Genomic DNA, 22,548 nt, shown 5'->3' with positions numbered 1-22,548 from the left:
AGGGATTTTTTGGTTGTTTCTGCTCCACCTTCACTCCTGTATGCCTTTGCCACAGGAGGAGTCTCTTCATGCCCCTCCTGTGACCCTAGGAAAAGGTCGCCTTTGCTTATAACTCCACATGGGGGTACATGGGGACTCCTCACACCCCTTCTTCATGCCCCTGCCCTCATTCCCCCGGGAGCTGAGGTATAGCACTCCTCAGTTTTCAGGTTTAGCTAAAATCTTATTGGGTTCTTTATTCCTGGGGCTTAGGGGTGAGGCTTTCTGTGTTCCCTTCCCTTCTCCTTGTGTTGGGGGTTTTGTCATGGGAGCAAGTTTGCTGCCACTGCCTCCGTGGTAGATCTCTGATTTATGTCACTTAAGGACTCTGGGCCCCCCAGAGTTTCCTGCCACCCACCCCCACTGCGCAGCGGTAGATATTTTGCTTCTACCCCTTCTCTAGAATAGTGAGCTTTTACCTGACACTGGGCTGGTGAGGGTGGAGGAGTGTGTGGGGAAGGGGAGTAGAGCTCTGCCCCTCGCAGCATTACATGCCTTTTGCATATACCCTTTTCTCAGAAGGAGTGAAAGGGTTTCCTGCCCCTTTCCCAGTGTCTGACAGATTTTGCTTCCATGAGAGAAAATTCCAGGAAGTGAGTGGGGTTTTTTGTTCCCTGTACCATTAGCAGGGGCTCTCTTTACTCTCCAGCTTCACCTCTAATCTTTCTTGTGAGCACACACTGAGGTCTGTGGAGAAGTTGGAGAGTGACTACCTGGGGCTTCCAGAGATTCTACATTGAATACTAGCCCACCCTGGGACTTTAAGTATTTTTTAATGTGTCACTTCTTACCCACTTTTATGGCATCTGCCTCTTCCTCCCATTCTCAGGTTTTATCTTTCCTTAGAGGGGTTTATCACCCTTTGAAGTTCAGTTTGCCTGGTTGCCTTATGACCTCTGCTCTCTGATATGCTTAAGAAAAAAGATTTGTATTCCAGGCTTTTTCTCATTAGTAGGGTGGGAGTGATGTTCCCTTGTGGCTACAGAGTTTCTTTTATTAATAATACTCTCCTTGTTAATGTTTTCAACCCTCTCCTCTAACAGTGAAACCTGGCTCCCATTATTCTTGCTATGTTGACTCATTTGATCAGTGCCCCTGTGTGTTACCCATCTCCCATCATTGCTGCCTTCCCCTACAACTCATGGATGCCCTCTTCCTGCTTGTGCCAGGCTACCACTCTGTGCAGTGCCCTGGCTAGCCGCTCAGGCTGTGATGCCCCACACCAGGCCACCTGTTTTGGGCTCTGGCCCCTCCTGCCAGGCTGCTGCTGGTTGTGGATGCCCCCATTTCACTCAAGCTGTGACCCCCAAGCTTCTGTGACCCTTGCCTCCTCTCCTCCCCCTCAGCAGCCCCCTACCCTGTGATAGGCTGTCTTCTGTGTGGTACCCTCATGACTGCTCTGGCTGACTCCCCACTCCACGCCACCTGTGTTGGTGCCCTCCTTAGTGTCTGGTGCCAACACTCCAGGCCACCTCTCCAAACAGGTGTCCGCTTCACTGTGGCCCACCTAATGGCTGTAGGACTGATTTGTTCAAGAAAGAAAGAGAAGAGGAAAGAGAGGGAAGAAGGGGGAAAGGGGAAGAGAACCAGGAAGACTAGTGGACTTTTGTGAGAAAAGGCTGAGCTACCAACCAGCCTTTAGTGTAAACAAATTAATGAATTTATCTTAAGTGTATGCATTTTGTCTTTCGAACAGGTTATGAAGTTCATGGAATGGAGAAAATACCAGAAGATGGACCAGCACTTATAATTTTTTATCATGGAGCTATTCCTATAGATTTTTACTATTTCATGGCCAAAATATTTATACACAAAGGCAGAACTTGCCGAGTAGTAGCTGATCACTTTGTCTTTAAAATTCCAGGTAAACTTTCACTGTAGATAGTAATGTAAAAATGTTTTATTAACAAAACCAAGTTATGTGATCATCTCTATCTTGAGCTCTCTAATGTCATTTGAAAAAGCTTTTTGCCTTTTTAGGGTGTATGTAACAAACTTGAAACTTTTTAGGCAATATATCTAAAAATAAAGACATTGTGGCCAAAAATGTTAGCTCATTTTTTATTTTATAAATTTTTAAATTGTTTATTTTTAAGTGAAAATTGTACTTTATGGTATACAGCATAATGTTTTTTAAAAATGTTTTTAAATTTTCCTTTTTAAAAAAATTTTATATATTAAGGGGGTATAAGTGCAGTTTTCTTAATGCATCTATTGTGTAGTGGTGAAGTCTGAGCTTCTAGTGTACCCATTAACTACATAGTGAATATCTACCCAATTAGTAATTTTTTCCTTTTTTTTTTTTTTTTTTTGAGATGGAGTCTCGCTCTGTCGCCCAGGCTGGAGTGCAGTGGCCAGATCTCAGCTCACTGCAAGCTCCGCCTCCCGGGTTCACGCCATTCTCCTGCCTCAGCCTCCCAAGTAGCTGGGACTACAGGCGCCCGCCACCTCGCCCAGCTAGTTTTTTGTACTTTTTAGTAGAGACGGGGTTTCACCGTATTAACCAGGATGGTCTCGATCTCCTGACCTCGTGATCCGCCCGTCTCGGCCTCCCAAAGTGCTGGGATTACAGGCTTGAGCCACCGCGCCCGGCCAATTTTATCCTTTTTAAGCAGGTATTTACTTGTTATTTTTCTAAGTTGTATCTTGAACTGTAACTTTAAAAACATAAATTGTGATTTTTGCCAATTTATATTTTGATTTAGAGCTCAGTTGATTTTTCATGTAATGAAGTTTTTCATGAAATACTGATTTTTGCAGTTTAATTTTGTTATAATTAGAGTTTGATAACTCTCAGTTTGATAGCAAATTAAAATTAGTTTAAAAAAAATAAAAAGTCATGATATATTTTGTCTTGGCCGAGCACAGTGGCTCATGCCTGTAATCCCAGCACTTTGGGAGGACGAGGTGGGCAGATCACCTGAGGTCAGGAGTTGAAGACCAGCCTGGCCAACATGGTGAAACCCCGTCTCTACTGAAAATACAAAAATTTGTCCAGTATGGTGGCTAATAGGCCTGCTGTAGGCCCAGCTACTCGAGAGGCTGAGTCAGGAGAATCACTTGAACCTGGGAGGCGGAGATTACAGTAAGCTGACATCGTGCCACTGCACTCCAGCCTGTGCAACAGAGTAAGACTCTCTCTCAAAAAAAAAAAAAAAAAAGATGTATTTTTGTCTTCACATAATATTATACTACCCTAAAGAATATATATATCATGTGTAACTTGCCTGATAAAATTTATAACAATAAGATTGAGTACTACATTATTTATATTTATTTATTTAGATATGGGGTCTTGCTATGTTGCCCAGGCTGGTCTCAAATTCCTTGCCTCAAGTGATCGTCCCACTGTGGCCTTCAAAAGGTTTGGGATTACAAGTGTGAGCCATTGCACCCAGCCGTGAAGATTACATTAAAAAAAATCTGTTTATAAAGGTCATATGTATGTATGTGTGTGTGTATATATATTTTTTTATTTTTATTTTTTATTTTGAGACAGAGTCTTGCTCTGTCACCTGGGCTAGAGTGCAGTGGCACAATCTTAGCTCACTGCAACCTCTGCCTCCCGGGTTCAACCAGTTCTCATGCCTTAGCCTCCCAAGTAGTTGGGATTGCAGGCGCCTGTCACCAAACCTGGCTAATTTTTGTATTTTTAGTAGAGAGGGTTTTACCATGTTGTCCAGGTTGGTCTCGAACTCCTGACCCCAGGTAATATACCCGCCTCAGTTTCCCAAAATGGTGGGATTGTAGGCATGAGCTGCCATGCCTGGTTGGCCATATGTGTGTGTGTGTGTATGTGTATGTATGTGTATGTGTTTATGTATTTATTTATTTATTTTGCGAAGGAATCTCTTGTTGCCCAGGCTGGAGTGCAGTGGTGCAATCTCGGCTCACTGCAACCTCCGCCTCTCGTGTTCAAGTGATTCTCCTGCCTCAGCCTCCCAAGTCTCTGGGATTACAGGCTCCCGCCACCATGCCTGGCTAATTTTTGTACTTTTAGTAGAGATGGCGTTTCACCGTGTTGGCCAGGCTGGTCTCGAACTCCTGACCTCAGGTGATTCGCCCACCTCGGCCTCCCTAAAGTACTGAGATTATAGCCATGAGCCACTGTGCCTGGCCACCCTTATATATATATATATATATTTTTTTTTTTTAAAGATTAATTAACCAAATGGTTTAGAGTTTTACAAATATCATTCTTGAGTAAACTCATTGAGATTAAATCTTACTTTCTTCTGTCACTGAATCACCAGAAACAAGCCAAGAGAGTTGATAGTATGTTCTGTGGAATAAAAGCAGAAGCTGACATATCAACCAGACAAACACAACCAAACAGTGAATTAAGTAATGATCTACTTCATTGCCTATAACAGCTAATGCTTTGGGTATCCGTGTGTCACTAAAAAACCGTTTGTACTTTGTGTATAAGCAGTATTGGCTATGTTTTCTGTAAAAAACTAACATGATCACTGCAGTAGATTTGGAAACTAAAAAACAGAACATCATTATAATTTTACCATCTTAACATAATGTTATCATTTTTTATTTAGTTTATTTTTTTTACTTACAGTCACATAGGCAATTTTGTGGTTTTTTTTTTTAAGATTTAATGTTAGCATTAACATTTTTACCATGTTTTATAAGAAAAAGGTTTAGTGTATGACTGGAACATTTACTTAACTGTTTTTCTCTTATGGAGCATTAGGTTGCTTCTATTTTTTTTTTTTTTTTTTTTCGTTTTTAGGAATAATAAAATGTGAATATTTTTAGCATTTGCCTTTTTCAAAAAATTACCCTCTTTATGATTTTTTAAATATTTTGACACTAATTTACCTTAAGTCCTTCTTTGCTTTCTGAAGGAATAAAATCATAATTCTCAGCACAAGAGAGATTTTAGGGTGAGTGCTGTGGCTCACAGCTATAATTCCAGCACGTTGTGAGGCTGAAGTGGAGTATTGCTGGAGCTCAGAAGGTTGAAACCAGCCTGGGCAACATAGCAAGACCTCGTCTCTACTAAAAGTTAAAGAAAAAAACATCAGTCAGGCATGGTGGCACAGTGCCTGGAGTCCCATCTACTTGGGAGGCTGAGTGAGAGGATCGCTTGAGCCCAGTAGAGCAAGGCTCTAGTGAGCTACTATTGTGCCCCTGCGTTCCAGCCTGGTTGACAGAGCAAGACCCTGTTTCCAAAAAAAAAATAGAAAATTTATGTTTTATTATGTATGAATCCTCCCCTGTTCATTCATTCATTATCAGAATGTATCTAGTTGAATCAGCGAACATTTAGTATGATGTGGAGTGACAAATTTTTATTTTTCCTTTTTTTGAGAGAGTCTCGCTCTGTTGCCCAGACTGGAGTGCAGTGGCTTGATCTTGGCTCACTGCAAGCTCCGCCTCCTGGGTTGAAGCCATTCTCTTGCCTCAGCCTCCTGAGTAGTTGGATTACAGGCACATGCCACCATGCCAGGCTGATTTTTGTATTTTCAGTAGAGACAGGGTTTCACCACGTTGGCCAGGTTGGTCTTGAACTCCTGACTGTAAGTGATCCGCCTGCCTCTGTCTCCCAAAGTGCTGGTATTACAGGCGTGAGCCATTGTGTCTGACCAGTCTGTGTAGTTTTTAACATCAAATGCATCCCTATATTTCCCATTGTCAGGGAATAATGTATACTAACATCAGTCCTCAGAAGTTCCAATATGTGATTTGATTAAAATATTTAATTACAAACAGGATTATTTCTTTCATCCATAAATAGTTGTAATTTGAAAAGCAGTAAAATATTAAGACTTGGAATTAGCTGTTCCTGAGTCAAGCACTCTCACTTTATTAAAATCTTTTAATGATGTTTGCTATTATTATTTTAAAAATTTAATTATAGAATTAGCATTATCTAACTTTTAATTTAAATAGATTTGATCATGATCTTGCCACTTTTGGCAGAGCTAAGCATAGTTTGATTAACATTCTCCTGAGTGATTCTCTTTTTTATAGGGTTAATGGAAGATTAGATTTCTGATTGCTGATGGGATATCATTTTTGAATCCCATCAGAATCCCATTTCTGGAGTCTCTGCCCTGCCACTTCTTAGATGTGTGACTTTGAGCAAGCTATTATTCTGTAAGCCCAAGTTTTCCCATTTGTAAAGGTGGGGGAAGAATACCTGTTTGTCAAGATTGTTGTGAGTTTTACTTAAGAATTTGAGCCAGAGTAGTAGGTAGTCAGTATGAGATGGTAATCAATGGTAGGTGATAAGTAAGATGCAGCTGTTACTTAACCAACAATATCAAGCTTAAGTTAACCTTTCGAGTTTTTGTTGATTTTAAAACGTAAAAGTTATGATTTAAGTATAAATAGTAAACTATGTAGTTTGTGAAGATTTTTGCTTTAGAAGAATCAAACAAGAAATAATTATGTCGTATCTTCATACTCATGTTTCTTACAGGCTTTAGTTTATTACTGGATGTGTTTTGTGCTCTACATGGACCAAGAGAAAAATGTGTTGAAATTCTGAGGAGTGGCCACTTGTTAGCTATCTCACCAGGTGGAGTTCGAGAAGCCCTAATTAGTGATGAAACTTACAACATTGTATGGGGTCATCGCAAAGGCTTTGCTCAGGTTGCAATTGATGCAAAAGTGGTAAGTTGTATAAAATTAATTATTAAAGTAAAGCTTAGTCAAATTTAAAATACATGGTTAAGTAATGAGCCAAAGTGTATAAGAACTTAGACACTTTCACTGCAATACTTTAAAAATTAGTATATAGGCCAGGTGCGGTGGCTCACGTCTGTAATCTCAGCACTTTGGGAGGCTGAGGCGGGCGGACCACGAGGTCAGGAGTTTGAGACCAGCCTGACCAACATGGTGAAACCTTGTCTCTACTAAAAATACAAAAATTAGCTGGGCATGGTGGTGCATGCGTGTAATCCCAGCTACTCGGGAGGCTGAGGCAGGAGAATTGCTTGAACCTGGGAGGCGGAGGTTGCAGTGAGCTGAGATCACACCACTGCACTCCAGCCTGGGTGACAGAGCGAGACTCTCTCTCAGAAACAAAAAAACAACAACAAAAAAAACATGACTGGAGAATTTGAATGTCATTTTGTTCTTTTATTTTGGCTTTGGAAAGTATTTCCTAGCCTTTTGGTCTCCATATTGTACTTTAGCCTATGAAACACTTATCTATTACCTATGGGATGTTTCTCCTTCGGTTTCTGTTTAATTTTGATTGTCAGAAAAAGAAGTTATGTTTGATAGAGTATTGTTCTTTTTCCAGGCCAGTTAAAGAATATTGTCAGTAACTTAGTTTTTTAGTTGTATAGAAAATGAATTATGGCACATTTTACTTATTTCTCAAAGTCTTAAGCACTGACGTAGAAAACAAAAACCTAGGCTATATGAATAATAGAGAATATAAAAGGATATATGCAGTTATACAAAAATTAAGAATAATATAATGTATATGAAAACAATGATAAAAGCTAAAATCCTAATCAAAGATAAGGTTAAGTTTTCAAGTTTATATTTTCAAAGAATTGTTGCTTCAAAAGTTTAAGATAAAGATGACAAAAATAGATTTAAAATCACATAAATATGCCATGGGATTCTAATTCCTCATTCTTTAGTTTACATTTTCAACAGCATATTGCTTGGAAGAAGGCCTGAAAGGGATAAATGATATAGAGAAAAGAACTCTTTCTAATCCTCGAGTTTCCAGATAATTAATTTAAATAATCTAAATAATTTAATTGAGATTTGTATATAAAACTTCAGAAAGTTTAAGAAATACCTTTCTATAAGTTTAAAAACAAACAAATCTTATACATTTGATAAATATTGTGCTACCCTAACATCTCATAGCACTTTTAAACTCTATCTTGTACTCCTATTCAGTAAGGAGGTGATGCATATAATTATTCCAATGTTGCAGATGAGGAGACTCAGGCACAGAGAGATGGAGGGATGGAAGGGATCTGGTCACTCAGCAAGGCAGCAGCAGAGCAGAGCACACAGTTCAGAACTCGAGGCAACTGGTACTGTTGCCATTCCTGACTACATTGCACAGTGAGTCTGCTGACATCCGAGACTGAAGGGGCTTCCCAGATACGTGAGGGAAACCTTTCAGTAATATATATATATATATAGTTGTAAGTGGCACAAGTATCCCATCTGGAAAATCCCTTAATAGACCTCACAAAATTATAAGCTGTGAACAAAATTTAAGGCTATTGTTATAGGATTAACCACATTTAAATTGTGACATAGTAATAGAAATTAAAGGGGAAAAAGCCTGATTGTCAAGGCAAGTTCACAAAATATTGGTAGAAAATATTAAGGTTTATTTGAAAGTGACAGACTTTTTGATATAATACAAATCACCCTGGTTTTGTGAATTCTTGAGATTTATGACTTTGATAAGAACTTTTTAGCTAATTTCATGTCTAAATAAGTTGAGGAGAAAACTAGCCCATTTAATTGTAAAATAAATAGCAGATATAAAAGAAAATAATATTTTGTTTCAATAAAATTATATTAATTATCTCACTTTATCCATAAAAAGCTTTGAGATAGAGATAATTATTATTATTTATCCCCATGTTTTGCATGAAGAAAGTGAGGCTTAAACATGGTAAGTAACTTGTACAATGGCTACCACATTTTTAGTGACAGAGTTAAGATGTCAAGACCCCAATAATAGTTTTTAAAAATATACATTCTTAGCTGAACATGGAGGCTCATGCCTGTAATCGCAGCACTTTCGGAGGCCAAGGCAGGAGGATCACTTGAGGCCAGGAGTTCGAGACCAGCCTGGGCAACATGGTGAAACCCCATCTCTGCTAAAAGTACAAAAATTAGCTGGGCATAGTCTTAGCTACTCAGATAACTGAGGATGGAGGATGACTTGAGCTTGGGAGGCAGAGGTTGCAGTGAGCCAAGATTGTGCCATTGTGCTCCAGCCTGGGCAATAGCAGGGCTCTGCCTCAAAAAAATATATATATATACTTTCTCTCTCTCGCTGTCTCTCTCCCCCCCGCTCTTACACACACACATACATATAGACACATTTATATATGTAAACAATTGAATTCTAGGTTGCTGATGCAACTCCTTTGTGTACAAAGTATGCATAAAAGAAGGAACGAAGGCTGAGGCGGGCAGATCACTTGAGGTCAGGAGATCCAGACCAGCCTGGCCAACGTGGTCAAACTCTGTCTTTACTAAAAACACGCAAAAAAATTAGTTGGGTGTGGTGGCACATGCCTGTAATCCCAGCTACATGGGAAGCGGAGGCAGGAGAATCACTTAAAAACCCAAAAGGCGGAGGTTGCAATGAGCCTAGATCATGCCACTGCACTCCAGCCTGAACAACAGAGCAAGACTCCATCTTAAATAAGAGGAATGAATAATTATATTGCAAGATCAAGTTGGGGTAAAGTAATGCTTGTGGCTTTAAGGATGAAAGCTTGAGTGCCAATGTAGAAACCATATTCCCAGACTATAGTGGGGAATACTGAGCCTGCTAGGGTAAGCTTTCTTTTATTTAGTGGGCTCTAGAAATGTCCAGCTTCTGGAGAGGTAGCTATTTAAGGAATGATATTTCAACAGAAAAGTCTTTATAAATGCATACATCAATACAGAATTCTGGGATCATGCCAGTCAGTAGATATAAATCCAGCCATACTGGTTGGAAGTGGCAAATGGTATATGCACGAGCTGAAATATTTCTGTTTCTTCTTGGACATTTTCGGTTCTCAACTCTAAAGACATTTTATAACTATTTAAAACATTATGATTTCAGCCATCCTAATATTTTATTTTACATAACTAATTTTATTTTACAAAACTAGTAGTGATTTCCAGATAATAATAATTAATAATATAATTATATAACTATTATATAATATTTATATAATAATAATAATAATTATTATTATTATTAAAGGCCAGGTATGGAGGCTCATGCCTGTAATCCCAGCACTTTGGGAGGCTGAGGCAGGAGGATCCCTTGAAGCCAGTTCAAGACTAACCTGAGCAACAAAGCAAGACCCCATCTCTACAAAAACAAGCAAATAAACTATATTTACTTATATGTATAAATAATTCAGTGTATTTTATCTTCTTTATCTTCTTGTGTTTTTAGCTTTATGAGTTAAATCCATCAAATTTTAATTTCTTCATTTGACTGCTGTTTTTTATTTTTATTTTTTTTTGAGACAGAGTCTTGCTCTGTCACCCAGATTGAAGCGCAATGGCGTGATCTCTGCTTACCGCAACCTCTGCCTCCTGGGTTCGAGTGATTCTCCTGCCTCAGCCTCCCGAGTAGCTGGGGTTACAGATGCCGGCCACCACGCCTGGCTAATTTTTGTACTTTTAGTAGAGATGGGGTTTCACCATGTTGGCCAGGCTGGTCTCGAACTCCTGACCTCAAGTCACCTGCCTCGGCCTCCCAAAATGCTGGGATTACAGGCGTAAGCCACCATACCCAGCCCTGACTGCTTTTCTTTACCTAACTTCTCCCCTTTTCCTAACTGATTTTGAGATTGCTGCTGTCTACTTCTGACTTTTGTATTCAGAGAGTACAAATTACTTCATTTAGCAGCATTATCTCTTTGTTTAATTCCTCCGTCTCACTTTCTTTTAGCACCTAGTGGATTCCAGGCACTGTTCTAGGTGCTATACAGCAGTGAACAAAACAATGTCCCTGCAGTATATTAGGCATCTTCCTTCTGGTGAGAGGAGAGAGATATCAAATGATTGGTTAGTTATATGTGAAGTGTAGTAGGTTTTATGAACGCTTTGCCTGTAGTCTCTTTCCTTCGGTCCACTGTATTTTACTGTTTTCCAAAGCTTAGTAGGAATGACTTTTCAGATATCAGCTTATTTAAATATCTCACTCATTAAGCAGGTAATTTGGTATTAGGCATTTACTCATGGTTGACTGTAAGTAATATAATATTCCCCCAACCAAAATTTTATCTATTCTGAAGTATCATTTAATTCAGTATCTTATGTATATTTTCAAGTGTTTCAATTTTTTATCTACTTCAGTATTCACAGTGACATAACCTCTTTACGTATCAATATTTCATTATTTTATATGTATTTAAGGTCTTCATTATTAAAAAACATACTGGATCATTGATATTTTTGGAAAATAAAAATCATCTTATTAGCAGAAATTCTCTAACATCAAACAATTATGGAGAATTCTTTTTTTTTTTTTTTTGAGACGGTGTCTCGCTCTATTGCCTATACTGGAGTGCAGTGGTGTGATCGTGGTTCGCTGCAACCTCTGCCTCCTGGTCTTAAACAATCCTCCCACCTCAGCCTCTCAGGTAACTGAGACTACAGGCACGTACCACCACACCCGGATAATTTTACATCTTTTTATAGAGACAGGGTTTTGCCATGTTGCCTAGGCTGGTCTCGAACTTCTGGGCTCAAGTGATCCATCTGCCTTGGTCTCCCAAAGTGCTGAGATTACAGGCACGAGCCACTGCACCCGGCCAAATTCTTTAATATATGTGCTTTTCCTTTTTGTCTATGTGGTTGAGTCTTCTAGTTACTTTTCATTGATGTTGAGTATTTTAGATTTAATAGACTCACAAAAAATTGTACCAATTCCATGACAGCATCTTGCCAAAACTTGTCCTTTAAATATACATAAATTTCCCTTTGGAGCCAGGTACAGTGACTCACGCCTATAATCCTAACACTTTGGGAGACTAAGGTAGGAGGATTGCTTGAACCTGGGAGGTTGAGGCTGCAGTGAGTCATGATCACACCACTGCAATCCAGCCTGAGCCACAGAGTGAGACTCTGTCCCCAACTCCCCCTGAAAAATTCCCCTTAGAATCCCTGCTTGCAACTTTTCTCCAGTGAGCATACTATTCAGTAGCCCACTAAAGCCAATTCAGTTTACCACATTCATTTTATTTAGTGAAATTAGTGATTACTGTAATCTCTATTTTGAGTTTCAAGGTTTTATGTGAAATGTTAGGAAAATTGGTCAATGAAATATATATTACCACTGGAGGGTAGTGTTTCCAATTTCTATTTTTACAAATGATCAAGTTGAATTTAGTTGATAAACCAATCATGTGTGCTTTTATTTTAAAAATATTTTGTTTTCATAATATCAAACAGGCCCTCAAAAGTTTGCATAATCACTTTGTGATCCCCCACACTCCCATGCTAATACATTTGTATGCCTTTTCTCTTTCTCCTATGCCAGTACTAACCAGACCCGACCCTGCTTAGCTTCTGAGATCAGACGAGATTGGGCATTGTAGGGAGACCCCCTGAAACTATTGCTACAGAATAAAAGATAAAATGCTCCTGATTATTGTAAATGTAAAATTGCATGCAGGATTGTGTAAAGACAATGCCAGGCTGGACTGCCAGAATGAGCCAACAGCGTGTGATGTACTTCCCCCTGCAGAGAGCCTATGAATGGACGTGCAGTCAGGGAGGTTTCACATCACCAAGATTCCTATCCCAGAAAAGCAGATGTTCATAGCTCAGGGAATGGAATGTGACCCTTGTGGAAAGCCTATAAATGGATGCATGAGGGACACCTGTCCATATGAATAAGATAGGGCTATAAACACCCTCATCTTGCCACGGCTTATCTAGGCCTCTTTAGGGTTAAGGCATACTCCCTTCTGAGAATTTCTGGTCTAACCGGTTGTCTAGCTTCACATCCTGTTTCTGTGGATTGTTTGTAACCAGCTCTTGCTGCAACTGTTACTGCTGATTAATATCTTGCTAATCATAGGTTATAGAAAGACTGTGTTTCTGTTTCAGTGCTCTGTTAGAAATTACTGATGCACACACTATATTGTAAATTCTTATCTCTGTATACTGTACTTCTGCATACAGATGTTATGTTAAAGAATTACTTCATCCCCATGTGACCATCTCTCGTCATAATCAAATGACCCTAAATCCCTCACTAAACTACCCCTGCCCTCAATAAACTTAATAATAAATGCTGGCATATCCAGTGCATTGGTGGCACCACGGGACCAGAAGGCGGTGACGCCCCGGACCCAGCGTTCACTATCTTGTGTGTGTCTATTATTTCTCGACCTGCCGATCTGCCTGGGAACAAAGAGAGAACCCCGTTGCATTACGGGCTGCTGGCCTAATCCTGCAATAGGGCATGCTCAGGGTGGCATGGCCATAGATGCCTTTTCTTTTTCTTAAAAAAAAAGTTTGCATTAGTTACTTTAATGGAGACATTGAATGGATTATTTACTTTTTAATTCAAATTCTCCTTTTCTTTAGCCCATTATTCCTATGTTTACACAAAATATTCGAGAAGGATTTAGATCACTTGGAGGAACAAGTAAGTTCTGATTTGTATGGTTTTGAATTACAATGGAATTTTTAAAATATTTGGGCTGTTGAACCCTACAAGGAAACCTTTTGAATTATTATCTTTAGAAAATTGATATACTGTTTAGACGTTTTTCTGTTTAAAGTCCAAATGATAACTAGTTTTAAGTAATGGCAGTTCTTAATGCTCTATTTTTGTTGAGAGTATCATATACATACTGAAGTTCTTCAAATGGGCTTTTAAAAACTTTACAGCGAGGCCGGGTGCGGTGGCTCACGCCTGTAATCCCAGCACTTTCAGAGGCCGAGGCGGGAGGATCACCTGAGGTCAAGGGGTCCAGACCAGCCTGGCCAACGTGGAGAAACCCCATCTCTACTAAAAATACAAAATTAGCTGGGCATGGTGGCAGGTGCCTGTAATCCCAGCTACTCGGGAAGCTAAGGCAGAAGAATCACTTGAACCCAGGAGGTGAGGGTTGTGGTGAGCCAAGATTGTGCCATTGCACTCCAGCCTGGGCAACAAGAGTGAAACTCTGTCTCAAAAAAACAAAAAAAAACAAAAAACTTCACAGTGAATTAGCTAGTTTATTGTTTTAAACCATGGTGACAAGGTTTAGAATACATTTACAAACTATCCCAACAGTCTCGTTAACTTACCCCAGAAGTTACAGCTTTAAAAATGGATGATAATGTGATATTGAACTAAGATGAACTACCTAAGGAAATAGCATATGCTTTGGTTTATTTGTCACTTCTTGTTCTTTTTAAAAATATTTTGCAGCCTAATACATTTACACTGGAAAGTTCTTTTTACCTATCCTTTATTTATAGATTTTAAAAATCAGATTTTAATATAGTTATAGCAATATTAATGATTGGGTGTGCTCATGGAATACTGTGCAGCCATAAAAAAGAATGAGTTCGTGTCCTTTGTAGGGACATGGATGAAGCTGGAATCCATCATTCTCGGCAAACTATCGCAAGGACAAAAAACCAAACACCGCATGTTCTCACTCATATATGGGAATTGAACAATGAGAATACTTGGACACAGAAAGGGGAACATCACACATCGGGGCCTGTCGTGGGGTGGGGGGAGGGGGGATAGCATTAGGAGATACACCTAACGTAAATGACAAGTTAATGAGTGCAGCACACCAACATGGCACGTGTATACATATGTAACAAACCTGCACGTTGTGCACATGTACCCTAGAACTTAAAGTATAATAATAAAAAAATGATTAGGTGTGCTTTTTCTTTGCAATACCTGTTTTCTTATTTTGAAATATTCAGCTTGTTGTACCCTATGGTTTGCATATTATATGTAATTGATTGTATTACATATTCCTAGCATTATTATTTGTTTTGTTTTGCTTTTTATCCTAGCACTATTATTATTAGTGTTCCTATCCACTTATAAGTCCCCTTCTGAAGAGCTTTAAACTGCCCTTGTTTCTTATATGTATAATAACATTGCTATTTTGTTGATACTGCATTCTGTTTTTTAAGTCTTATTTTTTTCCCTTTTTATCAGATTTAAAGTGGAAAGGAAGATTGATGAGATCTTTAACTTTCATGGTGGATTTATTTCATCTATCTATCTATTTATTTTGAGACAGAGTCTCTCTGTTACCCACGCTGGAGTATGGTGGCATGATCTCGGCTCACTGCAACCTTCACCTCTCAGGTTCCAGTGATTCTCCCACCTCAGCCTCCAGAGTAGCTGGGACTACAGGCATGTGCCAGCACGCCTGGCTAATTTTTGTATTTTTAGCAGAGACACGGTTTTGCCATGTTGGCCAGGCTCGTCTTGAACTCCTGACCTCATGTGATCCACCCCGCTTCAGTCTTCCAAAGTGTTGGGATTACAGGTGTGAGCCACTATGCCCGGCCTATTTCTTCTAATTTTTTCTTGGCTAATTTATTTAGAATTTGTGACAAATCAGAAATTATTCCAGACGTTTTATTTATTCATTTTGCCTGTGCTTTTTTTTTTTTTCACTTTTTTTCACTTTAAAGTTGAATATTCCAAAAACTAGTATCTAGTGATTTTGTGTGTGTGTGTGTGTGTGTGTCCTGTAGGATAGGGTGTATTCTGTGTTTTGATGTGTAAGCAATACTTTCAACTTTTGGTACAATCCATGACTGTGTGTTCTATGTGGCCTGCCTATTTTGGATTCCTTTGATGATATTTTAGATTTTAAAAAAAATTTAGTCCATCAGTTTATTTTTACATTATTACCACTTTTATTTAATCCTGATAAATTTCATATTTGGTCATTAGTATTAGTAGTTATTTGCTTTGATGTGTTTTTCCTAATTAATAATGTTTTGTCTTTACCTAGTTTATTTTGCATTATAGTCTCATATTTACATAAATTTATTCTTCCTTTTTTTGGTCTTTTATTTATCAAAGTTTCTTATTTGTGAGTCTCTAGACTTTTTCACCTCTAGTAGTTTGGTAGCAGTTTAACCTTTGTTTTGCAATAATAGTAACTTGTTTGCCTTTTAAATTACTGTATTTTTATTTTTATTTTTCATTTTTACTTATTTTTGTTAAATTTCTATACTTTTAAAAGCTCATTAAAAAATAATTAATAGACTTTTCTTGGGGTGCATTTTTAGGTTTATAGAAAGTACAGAGAGTTCTCATAAATCTCCTCACCACCCCCCAATTTCTTCTATTTTTAATATCTTGCATTGGTGTGATATATTTGTTATAATTGATGAAAAACTCTTCTTTTTAAAAAATCGTATGAATTGCCAAGAAATGATACTTTTTGCCACCTTCCTGTAAATTCTACATAATTAATTTGAAAGTTTACAATTACATGATCAGAATACTTAACAAGTTAAAATGATTGTGTTTACTCTAAAACAGGGTTATTTAGGTGGCTTTATGAAAAATTCCGCTATCCATTTGCTCCAATGTATGGAGGTTTTCCAGTGAAGTTACGGACCTATTTAGGTGACCCCATTCCGTATGACCCAAAGATAACAGCGGAAGAATTAGCTGAAAAGGTAAATTGCTTTTTCTTTTTTAGTTTTAGGACAGATTTTTATTTTCAATTATTATATTTTGAATGTCGCTGATTTATTTTTATATTCTACAAGCATGTCTAGGTCATTGGTTCTCAACCAGAGGTGATTGTACCCGCTAGGGAACATTTGCTAATCTCTGGAGACTTATTGTCACTACAGGCAGGAGTTGGGGTGTGAGGGGGTGCTACAGACATTTAATGGGTGGGGGCCAGGGATAGAATTTATGGTAACCTATAGGATAGGAATATATTTCTATGCATATGATTTTGGAAATATTGGACTGGAGTTTGGGAGAAAGTCAGAATTAATGATGGAGATTTCAGTCATTTGCACTGAGACAGTTACTTAAGCCATGAGCTTTATAAGGCAGGTGAGAGAGAAAGAAAAGTGCTGAGAACAGACTGCAGGAGATGTAGCACTGAAGGAGAAGGCCAAGGAAGAAGTGCCAGAGCTGACTGAAAGGGAACTGGCAGAGAGGTAAGAGAACAAGTAAATTTGTGTGACAGAAGTCAGCAGGTGAGGTTTTAGTAAAAAATGGGAATGGTCAGTAATACTAGTTTTTGAAAAGAGATGAAGGAAGATGAAGAGGAGAAAAGCCTGCCTACCTTGTAATTATACTTTCAGAGAGTATAATTACAAAAAAAAAAAAAAATCCAACAAATGTCATGTTCTCCTCTTTTTCTTTTTTACCCTATTCTTGTTAAATGCAATACATGTCATGTTAACTGAATCACTTAGAAAATGGGATGAATGGGCCATGCTTGGTGGCCCACACTTGTAATCAGAGCACCTTGGGAGGCTGAGGTGGGAAGACATGAGGCCAGGAGGTCAAGGTTACAGTGAACTATGATTGTGCCACTGCACGCCAGCCTGGGCAACAGAGTAAGACACTGTCACTCAAAAAATAAAATGGGATGAATATATTTTGATTATGATTTTTATATAGTCTTTGGTGTATGTATAGTTTGATTTATTTAAAAAAATATAAATTATGGTAAAAACACATATTATGGTAAAACATATGGTAAATACATAATATGGTAAAACATAGTAAAACAAATTATTCTGAAAACAGGTACAGGTACTATCTTAACCATTTTAAAGTATACAGTTCAGTACTATTAAGTACATTCACATTGTTGAGCAACAGATCTCTAGAATTTTTTCTTCTTGCAAAATGGGCTATACCTATTGAACACCAACTTCCCATTTCCTCTTCCTCCAGCTCCTAGCAACCAACATTCTCCTTTTCTAAGACTTTGACCACTTTAGATACCTCATATGAGTGAAATCACATGGTGTTTGTCTTTTTGTGATTGACTGATTTCAGTTAACATAATGTCCTCAAGGTTCATCTATGTTGTATCATGTGATGGGATTTCCCTCTTTTCTTTCTTTCCTTTTTGATACAGTCTTACTCTGTAACCCTGACTGCAGTGCAGTGGTGCAATCTTGACTCACTGCAACCTTTGTCTCCCAGATTCAAGTGATTCTTGTACCTCAGCCTCCCAAATAGCTGGAATTACAGACACATGCCACCAGTTTGTACTTTTTTACTTGGTACAAGTCTATACTTTTTTGCTTTATATACTCAAAGTCTATGCTTTTTTACTTGGTATTTAACTCCCTTCATGATTTAATTGAAATTAATTTTAAAGCCTTACCTCACCCACCTTTGAATACCTGAAACTCCAGCCAAACTGGCTAACTCGCCATTCCTTACTGTGGTTTTCCTGTACTCTTTTCTCCTCATGCTCCTTCCTTTACCATTATTAGAATATTATGGGTCCTTGGAGACCCGCACGAAACAGTACCCTGTTCATGTGTCCTCCCCTGCTCACTGCCCACCCAGTGGGCTCTCAGGTCTGAACTTCTGAACACTTTCTTTTCATACTTCAGATGATACCCATCACCAATGATCTCACATTTTAGTTATTTTGTACTTGATTCTTCCTTTTAAGTTATGAACTCCTTGAGATTAGAGACTTGTTTCACTAATATTATAATTTCCAAAGCACCTAATATTTTTTGAATGAATGAATAAAATTCTAGAGGTACACTTAATACACATCACAGAACACAACCTATGTGCCAGTCACTATGTTAAGTACCTGAAGATGTCCCTTCAGTTTCATGTAATCCTTATAACTGTATGAAGTAGTTCTCATTTTACAGGTATGAAAACTGTGGTTTAGAGGGGCATTTTTTTGTTTGTTTGTTTTGCTTTGTTTTGAGATGAAGTTTCATTCTTGTTGCCCAGGCTAGATTGCAATGGCGCTATCTTGGCTCACTGCAACCTCCGCCTCCTGTGTTGAAGTAATTCTCCTGCCTCAGCCTCCCAAGTAGCTGGGATTACAGGCATATGCCACCATGCCTGCTAATTTTGTATTTTTAGTAGAGATGGGGTTTCACCATGTTGGTCAGGCTGCTCTCGAACTCCTGTCCTCAGGTGATCCACCCACCTCAGCCTCCCAAAGTCCTGGGATTACAGGTGTGAGCCACCATGCCCAGCCAAAGGGGTGTATTTTTAAAATACATCTTTGGCCTAGTGTTTATTAATCTTCTTTAAAGGTTAAAGTCTAAAAAAGTATATATGTGTGTACCATGAACTATGTAAATACATATATCAGAATTTTAAATAGCCATAAACCAATTTAAAAATAAAAATTGACCAGGCATAATGACTCATGCCTGTAATCCCAGCACCTTGGGAGGCCAAGGCAGGAGGAGCTCTTGAGTCCAGGAGTTCGAGACCAACCCGAGCAACACAGTGAGACCCTGATATAATTATTCAGTATATATGGTGATAAAAGAAAATATACATTAGTGTTTACTAATAGCTGGAAAGAACTAAGTCTTCCATTTGCCTACTTGAAAATTTTCTACTTTTTTTCCTTTTAATATTTTTTCTTTAAGTCCCCTTTAGTGTTTATCATGTACAAGATATTGCTGTGCTTAATGCTGGAGAAATACTAAGATGTATCTTAAGGAGCTTACAATGTGGTATAGAAAATAGACACGTGTACAACAACTATAATTCAAGGCTTAATAAAATAAGTATAAGAAATGTGCTGCAGCTAGGCACGGTAGCCCATGCCTATAATCCCAGCACACTGGAAGGCCAAGGTGGAAGTATTGCTTGGGCCCAGGAGTTTGAGAACAGCCTGGGAAACATAGTGAAACCCCATCTCTATAAAAAAAAAGAAAAATATATATGCTTCAGGTATACTGAGAAGGAAATCATTAATTCTTAGGGGTGATGGGAGGTAAATCAATCTATATTAAGATCTACTAACAATAACTTTTGTTTTCTTAATAGACGAAGAATGCTGTTCAAGCTTTGATTGATAAGCATCAGAGAATACCAGGAAACATTATGAGTGCTTTGTTAGAACGTTTTCATTGATAATAAAGGGTCAACTAGAAGATGATTTAATACATTTATATTTATATTAAGTGTTTGTATCTAAGGTACTGTCTTCTGAATTTTGTAGGTCCTATAATTAGTATTTTTTTAAAAAATCATGTTAGTAAGCATCTTTCACAGAATTCATTGGTTTAAAATTGTATTGTCAAATTTGTTTTTGCTATTGTGTCAAATACTAACAAATTACACACCTAATAATTCAGAAAAATATGTTTTATTTGTAAATTCCTAATAATGTATGCTAAACATATAGATTCTTAAAGTTAAGTTTATTAATAACAGCAGTTTAGGTTAAACAAACATTCCTGGATAATGCATTAAATTTCTGTATCTGTTGCCCTGAGCTGATTTTGATAGATGGCGTAAGCTAGGGGTTAGTATAGTTGTTTAAATTAGAAAAAAAGTGCTGTTTTCTGCGCCTCATTCCCTTCATGACCTTGGGCAAGTCATGTAATGTTTTTGTGCCTCAACAATTCACTTTTTAAAAACATGATCGTATGGTGAATGATATTATTTTGTTATTTATATTTGCTGTGATTGATAACTATTGAACCAAAATTATAATTAATTTAAACAATGTCAAAATCCTTTAGGAGTTATGTATATATTTTCTCCATTGTGTGTTTAAATTATGTCTTCAGATATCATGTCCAGTTGCCAAGCACAATGAAAAAGATTATTATTTTTTAAATTGAATAAAAAAGAAATTAGGAAAAATAAAATTTCTTATTATTTTTAGTATGATATTTTTAACAAGAGTCTATAAGCAAACAATATAGGGTGTGCTGTGCATTGTCACCCCTATACTATGGTCTTAATAACGCCAGTTAAAAATCACTGTTATGCTCTGCATTTCGTGTGTTAGAAGCTGATTCTAAGCTGAGGAAAGCAGAGTTCTCTACTTTTGCTCACTATTGAGGCTTACCCAGTTTGACTCTGCGGCCAATGAAGTGGTTTATTGCTTCAATAAAAATATACTTGAATGATAAATTTATTTATTTTTGTTTTGTTTTGTTTTTATTTAGAGATGGGGTTTTGCCACGTTGGCCAGGCTGATCTCGAACTCCTGACCTTAGGTGATCCACCCGCCTCAGCCTCCCAAATTGCTGGGATTACAGGTGTGAGCCACCATGCCCAGCCTGAATGATAAATATGTGGGAACACAGAGCCCTCTGAAAAATTAATGATTTTCAATTTGTCTTCTTGAAAAATGAATTTAAGTATTATTTAAACAGAAAAGTGTCAGAAATCAAATACAGTATCTCCCTCTTCCTTTTTTAAATGTTAAATTACTAGGGTTTTTGTATAGCTTTTTGTATTGTGTGTATTTATGATATGTGAAATGTGTATAAAATTAAACAATGTGAAAATAAACCTGAGTTGCAATTAATTTTCTTGTGAAATTACATGTGACATTTTAAAAATCTTTTTTTTTTTTTTTCTTTTTTGAGATGGAATCTTGCTCTGTCTGTTGCCCAGGCTGGAGTGCAGTGGCGCCGTCTTGGCTGGCTGCAACCTCCGCCTCCAAGGTTCAAGCAATGCTCCTGCCTCAGCCTCCTGAGTAGCTGGGATTACACAAGTGCGCCACCACACCTGGCTAATTTTTGTATTTTTAATAGAGACAGGGTTTCATCATGTTGGCCAGGCTGGTCTTGAACTCCTGGCCTCAGGTGATCTGCCCACCTCAGGCTCCAAAAGTGCTGGGATTACAGGTGTGAGCCACTGCACCCACCCTAAATAATCATTTTAAATTGATTTTTTTTTTGTACTCTTTACACATTTCTCACCTAGAATCATATTCTTTTATGTAACCACAATGAAGAAACCTCACTTTCCAGTGTAATAAATATATTTTAATTTTGTGGTCAATGAGAAGAGTCAATTAATAATTACTTGCAGTTTCCTCCCCCCAGCAGTGAGAAGTGTTTGGTTCAAAATTGATGAAATATTTCAGAATGAATGAATAAATGATCATAAAATGAATGAGAAATTTGTTTTGGGTCAACTATTGAGTTTTAATGACTGAAGTTAGCCAGGAGTGGTGGCGTGAACCTGTAGTCCAGCTACTTGGAAAGCTGAGGCGGGAGGAATGCTTGAGCCCAGGCGTTCGAGGCTGCAGTGAGTCGCAATTGTGCCACTGCACAGCCTGGGTGATAGAGCAAGCCCCTGGTTCTGTTAATAAAGACTAAAGAAAGAACAGCATTTGTTGCTAATTTGGCAAAAGCTATTATTTTTTACAATATTTAAGTTTTACTGCTTTAGTTAAAATTTTTTTTTTTTTTTTTTTTTTTTTTTTTTGAGACAGAGTTTTGCTCTTGTTACCCAGGCTGGAGTGCAATGGCATGATCTCGGCTCACCGCAACCTCTGCCTCCCAAGTTCAAGCAATTCTCCTGCCTCAGCCTCCCAAATAGCTGGGATTACAGGCATGTGCCACCACGCCCAGCTAATTTTGTATTTTTAGTAGAGACGGGGTTTCTCCATGTTGGTCAGGCTGGTCTTGAACTCCCGACCTCAGGCGATCCGCCCCCCACGGCCTCCTCAAGTGCTGGGATTACAGGCATGAGCCACCGTGCCCGGCAATTAAAACCTTTTTTGTTTTAAAACCCTGATATTCAGACTAACGTCAGTGCTTCAGATCTTTATCTTTGCTATTTGAGTTTAATTCCCATTTATAAGAGTCAGAGAATATGACTAAATATAGAAA

The 22,548-nt window shown here is 38.1% G+C and overlaps 1 protein-coding gene across 7 annotated transcripts in view; it reads left to right on the top strand.

Annotated features, from left to right (window-relative positions):
• Nucleotides 1–21,233, top strand: part of TMEM68 (transmembrane protein 68) — a 38,478-nt gene extending 17,245 nt beyond the window's left edge. For 4 of the 7 annotated variants that reach the window (XM_003902765.4, XM_009213049.3, XM_009213050.4 and 1 more), the window contains 5 exons: nucleotides 1,736–1,903; nucleotides 6,479–6,672; nucleotides 13,321–13,381; nucleotides 16,256–16,395; nucleotides 19,736–21,233. In XM_003902765.4, the coding sequence (XP_003902814.1) occupies nucleotides 1,736–1,903; nucleotides 6,479–6,672; nucleotides 13,321–13,381; nucleotides 16,256–16,395; nucleotides 19,736–19,822 (650 nt within the window). In that variant the 3' untranslated portion in view covers nucleotides 19,823–21,233. Of the gene's footprint in view, nucleotides 1–1,735; nucleotides 1,904–6,478; nucleotides 6,673–7,960; nucleotides 8,095–13,320; nucleotides 13,382–16,255; nucleotides 16,396–19,735 lie in introns of all 7 variants that reach the window. The other 3 variants (XR_002523807.2, XM_017962025.3, XM_021942326.2) reach the window with 3 other exon arrangements.
• The last annotated feature ends 1,315 nt before the right edge of the window (nucleotides 21,234–22,548 follow it).

This window comes from Papio anubis, chromosome 8, assembly GCF_008728515.1.
Source record: "Papio anubis isolate 15944 chromosome 8, Panubis1.0, whole genome shotgun sequence".
Lineage (NCBI taxonomy): Eukaryota > Metazoa > Chordata > Mammalia > Primates > Cercopithecidae > Papio > Papio anubis.
The sequence above is the reverse complement of the archived record's forward strand: the minus strand, read 5'-3'. Positions and strand labels throughout refer to the sequence as shown.